This window comes from Hemicordylus capensis, chromosome 4, assembly GCF_027244095.1.
Source record: "Hemicordylus capensis ecotype Gifberg chromosome 4, rHemCap1.1.pri, whole genome shotgun sequence".
Taxonomy (NCBI): Eukaryota; Metazoa; Chordata; class Lepidosauria; order Squamata; family Cordylidae; genus Hemicordylus; species Hemicordylus capensis.
In genome coordinates this window covers 269,116,867-269,131,533 of record NC_069660.1, presented here as the reverse complement: position 1 = coordinate 269,131,533, position 14,667 = coordinate 269,116,867, and the positions used below count along the sequence as shown (strand labels likewise).

Below are 14,667 nucleotides of genomic sequence, written 5' to 3'. Positions count from 1 at the left end.
CCTTTGTTTGTAGTCAGTCTGTTGCTGATTAGGTGGTCCACAGTTTCATCTGCTTCTTTACAAAGGCAGCACTTGCTGTTTGTGGTTGATTTTTCGACTTTTGCTCTTATTGCATTTGTTCTTAGTGCCTGTTCTTGTGCAGCCAGTATTAAACCCTCTGTTTCTTTCTTCAAGTTGCCATTCTTAAGCCATTGCCAGGTCTTGGTGATGTCTGATTTTCCAGTTATATTTTGCAAATATTGACCATGCAGTGGCTTATTTTTCCATTTTTCTGCTTGGTTCTTGACTTGTTCTTTCTTGTAGGCCTGCTTTGTTTCATTGGTGTTGAATAGTTTCTCGTTATTGACCATTTGAAGGCATCTTCTTCACTGTCCTTGATATATTCTTCAAGGCCTCTTTTTTCCTCCTCTACTGTTTGATTGACTTGCAGCATTCCTCTTCCACCTGAGCTGCGAGGGAGGTATAGCCTGTCTACATCACTGTGGGGGTGCAGAGCATGATTGATGGTCATGATTTTCCTGGTCTTACGATTAGCTCAGGCCTGCTCAACTTCGGCCCTCCTGCAGATGTTGGCCTACAACTCCCATAATCCCTGGCTATTGGCTACAGTGGCTGGGAATTATGGGAGTTGTAGTCCAAAAACAGCTGGGGGGCCTAAGTTGAGCAGGCCTGATCTAGCGTCTCTAGCTCTGCCTGGGTCCAGTTTATTATTCCTGCACTGTATCTGATAATAGGTATAGCCCAGGTGTTTATGGCTTGTATGGTGTTCCCGCCATTGAGTTTGGACTTGAGGATTTTTCTAACTCTCCTGATGTATTCACTTCCATTTTTTCTTTTAACTTCAGTGTGTGCGATGTTATCAGCCTGGAGAATGCCCAAGTATTTGTAATGTTTTTTCTCTTCCAGGTTCTTGATGTTGCTTCCATTGGGCAGTTCTATTCCTTCTGTTTTTGTTATTTTCCCTCTGTTCATTATTAATGCGGCACACTTGTCTAGTCCAAACTCCATTGCTATATCGCTACTGATTATACAGACAGTGTTTAGCCGTGATTTGATTTCTGACTGGGACTTTCCATACAACTTCAGATCGTCCATGTACAGCAGATGGTTTATTTGACTTGATGTTTGAGATGTTTGGTATCCGAGGCCTGTTTTGTTTAGTATTTGTGAAAGTGGAGTCATGGCGATTACAAACAACAGATTGTGATGGTGATGATGATGATTACATTTATATCCCACTCTTCCACCAAGGAGCCCAGAATGGTGTACTACATACTTAAGTTTCTCTTCACAACAACCCTGTGAGGTAGGTTAGGCTGAGAAAGAAGTGACTGGCCCAGAGTCACCCAGCAAGTATCATGGCTGAACGGGGATTTGAACTCGGGTCTCCCCGGTCCTAGTCCAGCACTCTAACCACTACACCATGCTGGCTCTAATATACCTGTATATTATACCTGTAACATCTGTTTTGTGAACGTTTATGTCATCTCCATTCAGAATCTTGTGTACTGATCAAAATAGAAATATATACTAGCCTATATATAGGCAGATTCAGCACTCATGCTATGAATACTGTACCGGTCCTGGGGAGAGAGGCCATTTTCATTTATCTCCCCTTTCTTCTGAAGCTGGTGTGAATCTCTAAAATATGTCCCTTCAGGGCTATAATGGACATATTTTCAGGAGTCATAGTCTGCTTCAGAGGGGAGATTGATGAAGACTGTTCCTGACTTGTAGTGTACATAAAATAAGAACAGCCCTGCTGAATCAAGCCCAAGGCCGACCTAGTCCAGCATCCTCTTTCACACAGAGGCCCACCAGATGCCACTCGAAGCCACAGGCAGGAGTTGAGGACATGCTCTCTCTCCTGCTGTTACTCCCCTGCAACTGGCATCCTGCCTTAGAGGCATCCTGACTTTGAGGCTGAAGGTGGCATATAGCTCTCCGACAAGTAGCTGTTGATAGAACTCTCCTCCATGAAGTTATCCAAACCCCTCTTAAAGCCATCCAGGTTGTTGGCTGTCACCACATATTGTTGCAGAGAATTCCACAAGTTGATTATGCATTGTGTGAAAAAATACTTCCATTTGCTGGTCCTAAATTTCCCGGCAATCAATTTCATGGGATGAACCCTGGTTCTAGTGTTATGTGAGAGGGAGAAGAATTTCTCTCTATCCACTTTCTCCATACCATGCATGATTTTATAGACCTCTATCATGTCTCCCCACAGTTGTCTTTTTTCTGAACTAAATAGCCCCAGGTGTTGTAGCCTTGCCTCATTTGAAAGGTGTTCTAGACCCCTGATCATCTTGGTTGCCCTCCTCTGAACCTTTTCCAGTTCTACAATGTCCTTTTTTAGATGTGGTGACCAGAACTGTACGCAGGACTCCAGGTGTGGCCGCACCATAGTTTTGTATAAGGGCATTATTATGTTAGCCGTTTTATTTTCAACCCCCTTCCCAATGATCCCTAGCATGGAATTGGCCTTTTTAACAGTGCCCACACATTGAGTCGACACTTTCAACAAGCTGTCCACCACGACCCCAAGATCCCTCTCCTGGTCAGTCACCGACAGCTCAGATCCCATCAGTGTATACTTGAAGTTGGGGGGGGGGGGTTGTCCCAATGTTCATCACTTTACACTTGCCAACATTGAACCGCATTTGCCACTTTGTCGCCCACTCCCCCAGTTTGGAGAGATCCTTTTGGAGCTCATCACAATCCATTCTAGATTTCACTATCCGAAAGAGTTTGGTATCATCTGCAAATTTGGCCACCTCACTGTTTACCTCTACTTCTAGATCATTTATGAATAAATTAAAAAGCACCGGTCCCAGTACAGATCCCTGGGGGACCCCACTTCTTACTTCCCTCCTTTGTGAAAAACTCTCCATTTATCTCTAACCTTTGTTTCCTTTCCTTCTACCAACTTAGCAATCCACCCATGTACTTGTTCCCTTATCCCACAACGGCTAAGTTTTCTCAGCAGTCTTTGATGAAGAACTTTGTCGAAAGCTTTTTGGAAGTCCAGTTTCTATGTGCAGTGTCATTGCAGTAGCATTTTGTTAGACTGGGAGCAGGGGCGTAACTACTATTAGGCAAGGGAAGGAGGCTGCCTGGGGGCCCTCACGCCTTGAGGGGCCCCCCAGAGGCAAGTCACATGGCTATATATTGTGAAGTGTGTTTGTGTGTATCAATGAGGGGCCCATTTTAAAATTTTGTCTCTGGGCCCACTCCAGCCTTGTTATGCCCCTGACTGGGAGAGAGAGAGAAAGGGACCTTGAGAAAGGGCTTGAAGGGGCAGGGGCTCAAAAAGCTTTCCTCCCCTGCAGACGATACTCTCTGTTAGTCTGGGCATGGAGATTGCGCACCTAGAAGTGCAGCTGACTTCTCCGAAGGGTCAGGATGCCGGGAAGCATCGCTCCACCCCTGTAATTCCCTTAATGCACTGCCAGTCTTACAGGCCTGGCTGCAAGCAGCTGGGCCTGGCAGATCCAAAATATGGGGTTAAGAGAGCACTCACTCTCTAACCCTGATTAAAAGGCAGGCTGCCTTGGTGGGCTTGACACCAAGGCACCGCCAGGATCGGGTGTGATCCCATTGATTCTCATGCCTGGGCAAGACTGGGCTTGGCTTCACTATCCCAGTTTTGTCTTTGCATGAGAACAGCCTCTGGATGTTGGCCAGATATTGATATAAAATAGAATTTAAAAAAATATTAAATCATTTTTTAAAAATAGTTTCCTGGGAATTACTTGAGAACTTGAGAAGGAGTGATGTACAAACTGAAATAATAATTATAGTACGGTAAGGGTCAGCAACCTATGGTCTCAGGTCTAAGTCTCTTTTCTTCCTGCATTCCAAATGTCTTGCAATAGTTCTTTCATGGGTAGTCTAAACTTTTTACATTCCATGGAAGGTAATATGAAGTATTGATGTAAAAGGCAGGGAAAGGTTCTTCGACATTGTCTACGTTATTTACACTGATGGGCTTTGCGCCTGTGCAGTGACCTCATCTGAACCTAGCAAGCTCTATTCTCCTGATTTAGGCAGGAACCCCACCCCTAGACACTATATGCGGCTGCGCCTCTCCTCATCCTCTCACTGTTCATCGTCCGCGCTTCAGTAGATGTGGAATCGCTGGCTCTGCAACGAGTAGAAAGAAAAGTATTGTTATAATTAGTTCTATTTGTTGTTTTTTCTCCTGCTAATTCTTTTCATGCCTCATTATCTTTTTCTTTTCGCATAGTTGCATATTTTTCATGGCATTTTTATGCTCCCATTGCCAAAAACTTATGAAGCAGGCTCGGAAAAATAGGGCTTCTTGCTTGCACGCCTCCCTGTGGGAATTAGCACTCCATTTGTCGGAGGCTTTGTTGTTGAAGTGAACATTGAAAATGTCTTCATTGGCTGCGATGGAGTGACCAGACTCTGCTCCTTCCACTTTAGCACAGACTGAAACGGACTCAGTACCGTCCTCGGTACCTACTTTGGAAATGGCTGGGGTATTGGTCTCCCCGGCAAAGTTGGGCTCCTTGCCCAGGCCAGGAGCTTTGAAGCACCCAGGTTACTTACCTGTAACTTTGGTTCTTCTAGTGGTCATCTTTCCTTTTACATGCCCTCTCATCCTCCCTGCTTGGGTCTACCGAAGGCGGACTCTGTAACTGAGGGGTTGACGAGAGGCACAGCCACATATAGCAGCTGGGGGCAGTGTTCCTGCCCAAATCAGGAGAATAGAGCTTGTTATGTTCTGACAAGGTCTCTGCACAGGCGCAAAGCCCATCAGTGTAAAAGGACAGATGACCACTAGAAGAACCAAAGTTACAGGTAAGCAACCTATAGTTTCATTACTCCATTCATTATTATTACATCCATATCATTATTATTAAGCCTGCTCTCTGAGAAATATCTGGTGATGGTCAAAAAAGCAACTACCTCTGAGGACTCTCATGCCCCCAGAACAACCATAAGCCATTTTGCCACATAAAGCCTTTAAAAAGTGGCTTGTTCTGTTGAAAGCCGGGCCAGCCCTAGGATAAATAGCACCCTTGTTGAGGAGTGCCTTTGTCCCCCATTGTCATCAGTGTAGCCAAGTTGTGTGGGATTGTGCAGAATTCAGAACCTAGTAATGCAACATGCCCTACCTTTTTCAGTCTTTCCCAACAATGTTGATGAAAAGGGTTTCAATGTTTCAAAGTTCGGTGTTGATGAAAATGGTTTCTCAAATTGAGGTGGTGGCTAGGAGTACTTTTTTTATCAGCTTTAGCTGATAGTTAACTGCACTCATTTCTGAAGGAAAGTGACCTTCAAACAGTGTTACATATGCTGGCAACCTCTCGGCTTCACTACTATAATGGGCTCAACGTAGGTCTGCCTTTGTACATAGTCTGGAAACTACATTTGTTGCTGAATGCGGCAGCCAGATTGGTCTCTAGTCTCTGGTACAACTCAAAGAGTTCATATAACTCCAATTTTAAAAGAGCTGCACTGGCTGCCAATACGTTTCAGAGCAAAATACAAAGTGCTGGCTATTAACTATAAAGCCCTCAATGGCTTGGGCCCAGGGTATTTTTAAAAGAGTACCTCCTCTGCCATGAACCCTGCTGCCTATTAAGCTCATATGGGAAGGCCAAGTTACAATTGCCACTGGCTTTGGTGGTGGCTCAGGACCAGGCCTTCTTTATGGTTGCCCCAGTGCTTTGGAATGCACTCCCTATCAAAATAAGAACTTCTCCATCTGCCATTGAGTCGGTGTTGACTCCTGGCGACCACAGAGCCCAGTGGATGTCTTTGGGAGAATACAGGAGGGGTTTACCATTGCCATCTCCTGTGCAGTATGAGATGATGCCTTTCAGCATCTTTCTATATCGCTGCTGCCCGATATAGGTGTTTCCCATAGTCTAGGAAACATACCAGCGGGGATTCAAACTGGCAACCTCTGGTTTGCTAGTCAAGTCATTTCTTTAAAAAGACCCACACCTGTTTTCTCAGGCTTTTAATTAAAGCAGTTTAAAAATATTTTAATTGTTTTTATTCTGTAAACAATTTTTAAAATTATTTTTAGTTGTTTTTATGGTTGCTGTACTTTAAAATTGTGTACACTGCCTAGGGATACACATATCAGGCAGTCTATAAATAAAATAATAAATAATCCTAGAAAGCCATATGGAGACAAAGCACTAAACTTGTTTTGAAAGATCTGAGTGCAAGCAGAAAAGGCAAACACTTTTGCATTGATTGACTGTAGTAAAACAAAACAAAACAAAACACCCTTGACTGTTTTCAGAGAGTTCACTCTTGTAATGCTTGCATATGTGCTCATGGTGCTGTCCACATGTGCATTATTGTATTTTCACCTGGAATTGTAGCTTGGCCTCACTTGCCCTCCACTCATTCCACAGCAAAAGCCAAGGCAGAGAACCACGTGGTAATTCACATACACTCAGGAAAAAGATAGGATTTTAGATCTGAAAAAGGAACAACAATCACATTGTTTGCCAAAAACAATCAAGAGCATTGATTTATCAAAGAAGAGATGATTATAAAATTAAAGGCTACTTGGTCAGCAGATCTGGTTAGGTAGTTCATAACAATCAGTAAAAGTTTCATTGGGTTAACATTAAAATTGTCTACATATGAATCTACAAAGCAGATGGCTTTGGATGTCTATTCTGATGAATGCTGACTGCAAATACAGAGAAACTAATTTAATATACTGAGTTGGGGGGCAGGCAGGGACTTCTTGAGGAAATTGTGCTTATATGAGCTGGTCAAATTTTCATACCAAACCGGATAATTACAGTGTTCTGTAATATCCGGTTAGTAATATCCGGTTAGTAATATCTGGTTAGATCCGGATGGGGGTGTTCCCCTCACTGAGATGTGTCCGCCTGGCTTCTCTGTGTTTCATCATCCCTGAGGTCATGGTCGGGGGACGGTGTTGCCGTGATTTTAAAAGAAGATCTTATTTTGATCAGGGGCCCAACCCCTCAGGTGACTGGGTGCGAATGTCTTTCTGTAAGTCTGGATCAACGTTACAAACTTGGGCTTCTCCTGGTTTATCGACCTCCTCGTTGTCCATCTGTTGCCCTTTCTGAGCTCCTTGATTTGGTTTCAGGGCTGGTGATTAGTACAACCCCTAGACTTATGGTTCTGGGGGATTTCAATCTTCTGGGGTTCGATGGTCCGGGAGTTCATGAGCTCTATGGCTACCATGGGCTTATCTCAGATCATTTTGGGCCCAACTCGTGGGTGGACATACCTTGGACTTGGTTTATCTCTCGGGGCAATGGCAGGTGGATCTGGTCATGGGAGATATTGTCATCTCTCCCATACCATGGTTAATATGCAGATTATAGCGACCCCCTGTCTCCACCGGGACAGCATTACAACATGGATGGTCCGCCCCAGGTGCCTTATGGATCCTGTCAGATTCCAGGAGGCTCTTTGGGACATTCCTTAAATATGGTAGGCGTTTCTTCAACACAGCTCGTGGAATCTTGGAACATCGAGGCCACGAAATTATTAGATGAAATAGCTCCCAAGCATCCTCTTAAGGTTCGTGGAGCCTGGCTCCCTTGGTTCTCTGCGGAGCTTAGGGAGATGAAGCGGACCAAAAGACGCTTGGAACGTCATTGGAGGAAAACTGGTGCCAAAGATGACCAAATGCAATTACTTGCTCATATTCGGGAATATTCGGGGACAATAAGAGCGGCGAAATCTCACTATTTCTCCTCTCTTATAGCATCAGCTGACTCTCGTCCGGTGATCTTATTCCGGATTACCCTCTACCTTCTTAGGAGAGTGAATCTGGTAGATGTTCAACCTGGCCGCTGTGATCAATTTGCTTGATTCTTTGCTGATAAAGTCACCCACCTTCGGCTAGCGTTGGGCTCTACTTCTATAGGATTTGATCAGATAGAGGAGATTCTGCCTTGTGATGTTACATGGGACACCTTTGAGTTGGTCGAGGATATGGACACGATTCTCTTGGTTATGGGTGCGGCAACATGTTGGCTGGACCCTTGTACCTCCTGGCTGGTTAGAACAGCTGGTGGGAATGTTAATTCTTGGCTACGGGAGTTGGTTAACTCCTTGCTACATGAGGGTTTTGTGTCAGCAGCCCTTAAAGAGGCGATAATTCGCCCTCACTTGAAGAAACCCTCCCTGGACCCTAAGGTCCTTGACATCTATAGACCGATCTCCAACCTCCCTTTTGTAGCAAAGGTGTTAGAGAGGGTTGTATGTGCCCAGCTTGAGAGGGTCTTGGACGGAACTAATTAACTTAATTCTTATCAGTCGGGTTTCAGGCCTCAGCATAGCACAGAGACATCACTGGTTGCTCTGGTAGATGACCTTCTTCGGGACCTTGACGAGGGTAGTGTCCCTCTCTTGGTCCTTTTAGATCTCTCAGTGGCTTTTGACACTATTGATCATGCTATCCTTCTCGACTGCCTGCGTGGGTTGGGTATCGGGGGCACTGTCTTACAGTGGTTCCGTTCTTACCTTAGCGGGTGTGTCCAATCGGTATGCACTGAGGACAGATGGTCTGACCATGGCAGCTCCTTTATGGAGTTCCCCGGGGTTCAGTTCTTGCTCCTGTCCTCTTTAACATCTATATGAAGCCACTGGGTCAGGTCATTTCCCAGTTTGGGGTGAGATTTCATCAATACACTGATGATACTCAGCTGTATGTTGCCATCCCAGACCATTCTGGGGATGCTGTTTCTGTGTTTACTCAATGCCTGGAAGCTGTTAAGGTCTGGATGAATCAAAATAAGCTCAGACTGAATCCCACTAAGACTTTTACTCAGCCCTCGTACCGGCCAACAGCCAGATGTGAACTTTGTTTTAGATGGGGTGGCGCTGCCCCCAAAGGAGCTTGTTCGTGATTTGTGGGTCCTTTTGGACTCATGCCTCCTGCTTGAACAGCAGGTGGAGGCTGCAGCCAGAAGTGCTTTTGCCCAGCTTCATCTGATTCGCCAATTACGCCCTTACCTTGATCAGCAGGCATTAATGACTGTGACCCATGCCCTTGTTATCTCCCACTTAGATTATTGAAACGCTGATTGGGACACTACAATGGGTCGAGAATGCAGTGGCTCGCCTAATCATGGGTGCCAGAAAATATGACAGGGTAACACCTCTCCTGCAGTCACTGCACTGGTTGCCTATTCGCTTCCGAGTTCAATGTAAGGTCCTGGTTTTGACCTTCAAAGCCTTGCGGGGTTTGGCAGCTGTCTACCTACAGACCTGCCTCTCCTATCCAGTTACATCCCATCTGGTCAGATCACCTCAGATGGCCCTTTTGTCAGTCCCTGATTTCCTAGAGGTTTGGAGCGCTAGGACCCGTGAAAGGGCCTTTTCGGTTGCTGCCCCACTTCTCTGGAACTCCCTTCCCGTTCAGATTAATTTAGCCCCTTCCTTACTGATTTTTAAATCTCTGTTGAAGACTTCGCCAGGCTTTTGCCCTGTAGTTTACCTGTTTGGTTTTTTCTTTTTTGTTAGTTACTTTAGTTTTTAATTTAGAATGTAATTTTAATGTTGTCTTGCTTTGCATGTTTTTGTACACTGCCCAGGGTCTTCGGAGTGGGCGGTATATTAAATGTTTCAAATAAATAAATAAATAAATCTCACTAGAGAAGAGCTAAATGCAATCTGACTTTAATTCTGTATTTACCAACACTCTGCATAAAGAAGAAAATATTATTAAACAATATTATAAATGTTAATGTGCATCTTTATTAATTTAAGGCAATTGATTTTCTCTTGTGGATTATGGGACACTTTTCTCTTTAATATTAGAACACTGGAACTTAATAGCATGAATATTTGTGTCTTGCTTTTTAAATCAGAACTTGAATTCCAGTGTGGAAGAATATCTTCTTGTCTGGTTACACTTCTAAGCCCCTTGCCACCTAGGGACACCCTGAATGGCCACGGTCATAAAATAGACAGGTCCCAGCTGTTATATCCATACTCCCCCCCTCCACACCGCCTGCTTCATGAATTTAATGAATAAGGATTCTTCCTATCCTGTTGGCATGGACAGGTCAACGACTTTTCTAATTACTTCATACTAACTTGCTTCTCTTAATGTACTACAAACTGCATTCCCATGGAAGGGGCAGATGTTACTTTTTTTCAGGTGCTTTAGCAACTATGAATTTGGTGTGGAATACAGTAATTACCTGAATCGAAGACTAGGTTCTTTGAAGTTAGAAATGGGATGGGGAGGTCTTCTTAAATTCAGGGTCTGCTTCCTTTTGAGTAAATATGGGTAAAATGGGAAATGAAGAATATAGGTGTAAAATGGGAGAAATTAGAATGTATCATATAGAAAAAGAAGCATTGCATGGACAAGTTATATAAATGAAGTTGGCAATCTATTTTAAAATTAGTTCAGTTCTGCCAAAGTAGTATTTTAGTAATCAATATTGAGATTTAATATGGAAATTGTTTGAATGGCAAATGCATTTATAAGATTCTGTCTACTGATCATTCAGAAGTTAGGCCTGTAACAAGAAGTCACCAACACATACAAGGTTGAAAGATAGAGATGTGTACAGAACTGGCCAGCCCAGTTCTGTTTGAATCTGGACCTCCAGGTGGCTCGGTTCGGCTGGAATGAGCCCAGTCCAAGTCCAGCCATAAAGATGGCTCAAGGGCCATACATGTAAAGGGGAATCTAGCAATGGTTCCCCTTTATAAGTAAAGGGCTGCTGGAGAAGGGGGCGAGCGGCAAGTTCCCCCTTTTACATTTAAAAACCTTGACACTGCGCAGTGGGATGGGGAGGTGGTGGCCGCAGTGGCTGTGGATGGAGGAAGCAAGTGCAGTGGGAGCTCCTTCCAGATCCCTTCCTGCCTCCCAAATGACTTCATGGGCCAGTCTGCAGTCCTTTCTGGGCCTCTCTGCACATATAAAAAGTCTCAGAATGGGCTCCAGACTGACCCATGTAGATTCCCCTTTATAAGTATGCTAGATTTACAAGTATTGCTAGATTCCCCTTTACAAGTATGGCCCTCAAGCCGGCTTGCGAGGGGGTGGGGTTGGCTCGGCTCACTGCTGGACCGAGCTGCCTCCATTTGGCTTGACCCCAGTTGACTTGAGTGCGAGCCAGTTTACACATCCCTATTGAATGATGATGGTGTCAGTGATATAGGAAGCTGCCTTATATGGAATCAGACCTTTGATCTGTCTAGCTCAGTATTGTTTACACTCATTGGCTGTGGTCTGCAAGCCTTATCAAGATATGCAGCATAAGGATGTGCCCAAACCGACTTGGGCAGCCATGGGTGGGGTGGGGGTTAGTTCCTTTAAAAAACAGGTAAGCAGGTCCTTACCTGATCCGCTGCCACCTCACCACTTTTCTGGGCGCGGTGCTCGCTTCCCAAAAGGCTGCGTGTGGCTGCAGCGCGTACTCCTAGCTGCCTAAGCATGGAGTCAGCATGCAGGCATCTGGGAGCAGCGCTGCAGCTGCACACAGCCTTTTGGGAAGCAAGCGCCACTCCTGGAAAAGCAGTGGAGCCTGCTTACCTGTTTTTTAAAGGAACCAGTCCCTGCCCTGCCCAGCTGGTTTGTATGCGGGCGCCTGAGCCAGTTTGGTGTTTCCTGAAGGAAGCGCTGAACCCGTTCAAGCACATCCTTTATGTAGGGATGGCCTAGGACCTTCTGCATGTAAGGCATGGGCTCTTCCATTGAGTTATGATTCCTCTCCTGATCATAGCGAATGGGTAGGGCAAGGGAAGGGAGATATTCTTTTCCCAGAGAAGTATCATTGCACAGCAGTAGCTTTAGAAGGCGGGGGGAGGACAATATTCTAAAGAGTGGACCTAATTTCTGCTAGGCTTTGGCAGAGTTTTAGATTACTAGAATATCTGGGTTATTTCAACACAAATTTGTTTCATTCCCAGGCATTTGTATTCAGGGAAGAATGTGTGTTAAAATCACTTTCATATTTAAAATCAAAGTCTTTACCCTTGTGATTGCTTTGGAAATGAAACCAGCAGATCCCCCACAACTCTTACCTTGCAATACATTGCACATACATGATTGCTTAACCAAATGTATGCAGCAATACAGTACAGCAGGGTACGCTATGTTGTCTAAGACAATAGCATAGCTACTGGGCATATCCAGCTAAGTGGCTTTTGTTTTCCTGTTGGTATTTTTGAAGAATTAAAGGCCTTGGTATTGCTGGAGGATTAGACCTCCTGAATTCCAAAAACTTGGAAGAACTGATCTCTGGATATATAATGGGAGGAAAGAAGCATGCTTTTTCTGTAATTTCTGTAATACAGTACTTTATTCATTTAACTATTTTTAGTGCTAATATTAACAATGTCTGCAGTATTTTGTTTGTGATGTATTTGAGTTTCAATTTTTTTAATCATAGGGGTTTTTTTCTGGACAAGTGTCTAATCAAGTCCAATTTTCTGTCCCAGTGCAGGACTATTGATTACCCCCTTTTCCACTCAGTTAAATCACATAAGCCAAACTACAATCTGGGACAGTCAGAGAGAACAGGAGTGTGCAAAGTCGGTAACACTAAAGATGCTGCAGAATACATAGCTCAGAGGACAAAAGTAAATGAGACTAATGGCTTTTACTCGTTTTAGACTAGACAGCAGTATCTGTTTTGGTGTATCTTTTCTAACTAATATATAAAATGTCAAAAAGGAGTTTTTTCTCACTAAAACGTGTTGTTGTGCAAATTTTGAATTATATTTATGACCTAAGTAGTCAGCATGTGTGTGTGCGTTGCATGTATGTGTGGGTGTTTGTACATAAGTATTAGAGTACATAGAATGTATTATATTTGTATTTTTTAGTTAAAACAGAGCCAATGAGCAGCAGTGAAATTGCTACTACAACAGCAGACGGGTCTTTAGACAGTTTTTCAGGATCAGGTAAGAAATTAACACATACTAAATAACTGGGCATAAATATTTCATTTATTTGTTCTTATTTTTCAAATCTGTATACCACTCCAAACTTCTGCTAGGTGGTTTAAAACAGCATAAATATGGTATCCATCAGAAAAATCTTTGTGTTGTATGTTTTAGAAATGAACATTTTTTTTCTGAGTAAAGTCTGCAGTGTGGATCTTCATGTGTTCTTTTAAGTGGTAGCTGTTGCTATCTGCTAGCTGTAAAGTCTATTTTGAAATTAAGGATGCCCCCCGCCCCATTTCCCATGCAATTTGTGTAGATTTTGTTTTCCTCAAACTTCTTAGTTGAAATATAGGTCTATTAATGCTGGCATTTGCCATGTATATATTTTTTTAAAAAATATTTCATTGGAATATCCAAAGGCAGTTTTGCATCATCATATAATTAACTTTGTGTGAAGACATACATACCTGCCAACATGTCCCTATTTTCTCATTCAGCTGAGAAAATAGGGACATGTTGGCAGGTATGGATATATAACAACAACAACGAAATGAACTTACTATAGTTTCTTCAGCTGTTCTGAAAACCATGCTCCTTCCTAGCTTCTTAATCTAAATGACAAACATACATACCAGTGAATGAATTCTTAAGAAAAATTAAATGTAATTCTATTCATTTATCTGCTCATTTATCACCTTATTAAGAGGTGCAAAACTGCCCCAGGTGTTGCAGGGTGAGCTTGCTTGATGACGTTGTGAATTCCAGCCAATCAGTCCTTTCCTCAGCATGCATATGCTGCAAACTTGTAAATCCTTTGTGGGGGTCAAGGGGGAGCTTGATCCTCCAGAGAAAAGATGCATTTGGGCTGATAGCCATGAGATTGTTTCCAGATCAGCTGCACTGCTCTGAAAATAATATATCTGTCTTAACATTTACAGTCTGAGTATTGATACACCATTCTTTTTGGCAAAGATCTGTCTGAAAATATTCAGCAAACATGTCCTAGGAGACACCAATTTTAGTTCCTTAATTCAGTGAATATTTTCCTGAATCACAAAGCTAAACAATCTTATTGTTTAGGAATAAGTCATGAAATACTAAAGAAAGAAAGCGCTCACATCCATGGCTTCTACTTTCCACCACTACATTTATACATAGGTGCTTTGGATTGCATTTATGGTCATTGGAAAAAATGGAAGGAGTATAGTTGGTTAGAAGATAATTAGATTCTGATTGAAATGTATTATCATATATTGATTTCTTACATTTAAGAATTATCCATAAAGTGTGTCATGTATTTGGTGAGGGACAGAAGTGTAACAAAAGAAGAGTCAGGCATTGGTTAAACAGAGCAAAGTATGACTGAATGAGTGTTTTAAAAAAGCCTAAAAGTGTGACATACTTGATGGATGATCCCTCAGGAGCAACTGAAAATGTCTAAATTGTAATAAATATATTGAGAATTGTTGCACTAGCCTGGATCTAGTAAAGTATTTCTTGGCACTCTTAATTTAATTAGACTTTGTTAAATTTCTAAAGTTCCCTTAGCAAAAATAATATTTGGGTTAGGTGTGTGTGTTTACTCTTCCACGTGCTTTCTTTTCTCCTCCATGCAGCAATTGGAAGCAGTGGCTTCAGCCCAAGACAAACTCACCAGTTTTCCCCGCCACAGATATACCCTTCCAAGTAAGATGTCTGTTTCTTTAAAAAAAATAAAAAGTACAGTAAAACCTAATTTATAATTATAATTGAATCCATCTGTTAAATCATAAT

The 14,667-nt window shown here is 42.9% G+C and overlaps 1 protein-coding gene across 28 annotated transcripts in view; it reads left to right on the top strand.

The window, feature by feature from the left end:
• EYA1 (EYA transcriptional coactivator and phosphatase 1) overlaps positions 1 to 14,667 on the top strand; it is a 165,387-nt gene that overhangs the window by 35,060 nt on the left and 115,660 nt on the right. For 24 of the 28 annotated variants that reach the window (XR_008306465.1, XM_053247582.1, XM_053247578.1 and 21 more), the window contains 2 exons: positions 12,832 to 12,909; positions 14,511 to 14,580. Coding sequence is in view for 27 of the 28 variants with exons in the window: in XM_053247573.1 (XP_053103548.1) it covers positions 12,832 to 12,909; positions 14,511 to 14,580 (148 nt within the window). In the remaining variant the exon portion in view is untranslated. Of the gene's footprint in view, positions 1 to 12,444; positions 12,586 to 12,831; positions 12,910 to 14,510; positions 14,581 to 14,667 lie in introns of all 28 variants that reach the window. The other 4 variants (XM_053247575.1, XM_053247574.1, XM_053247576.1 and 1 more) reach the window with 2 other exon arrangements.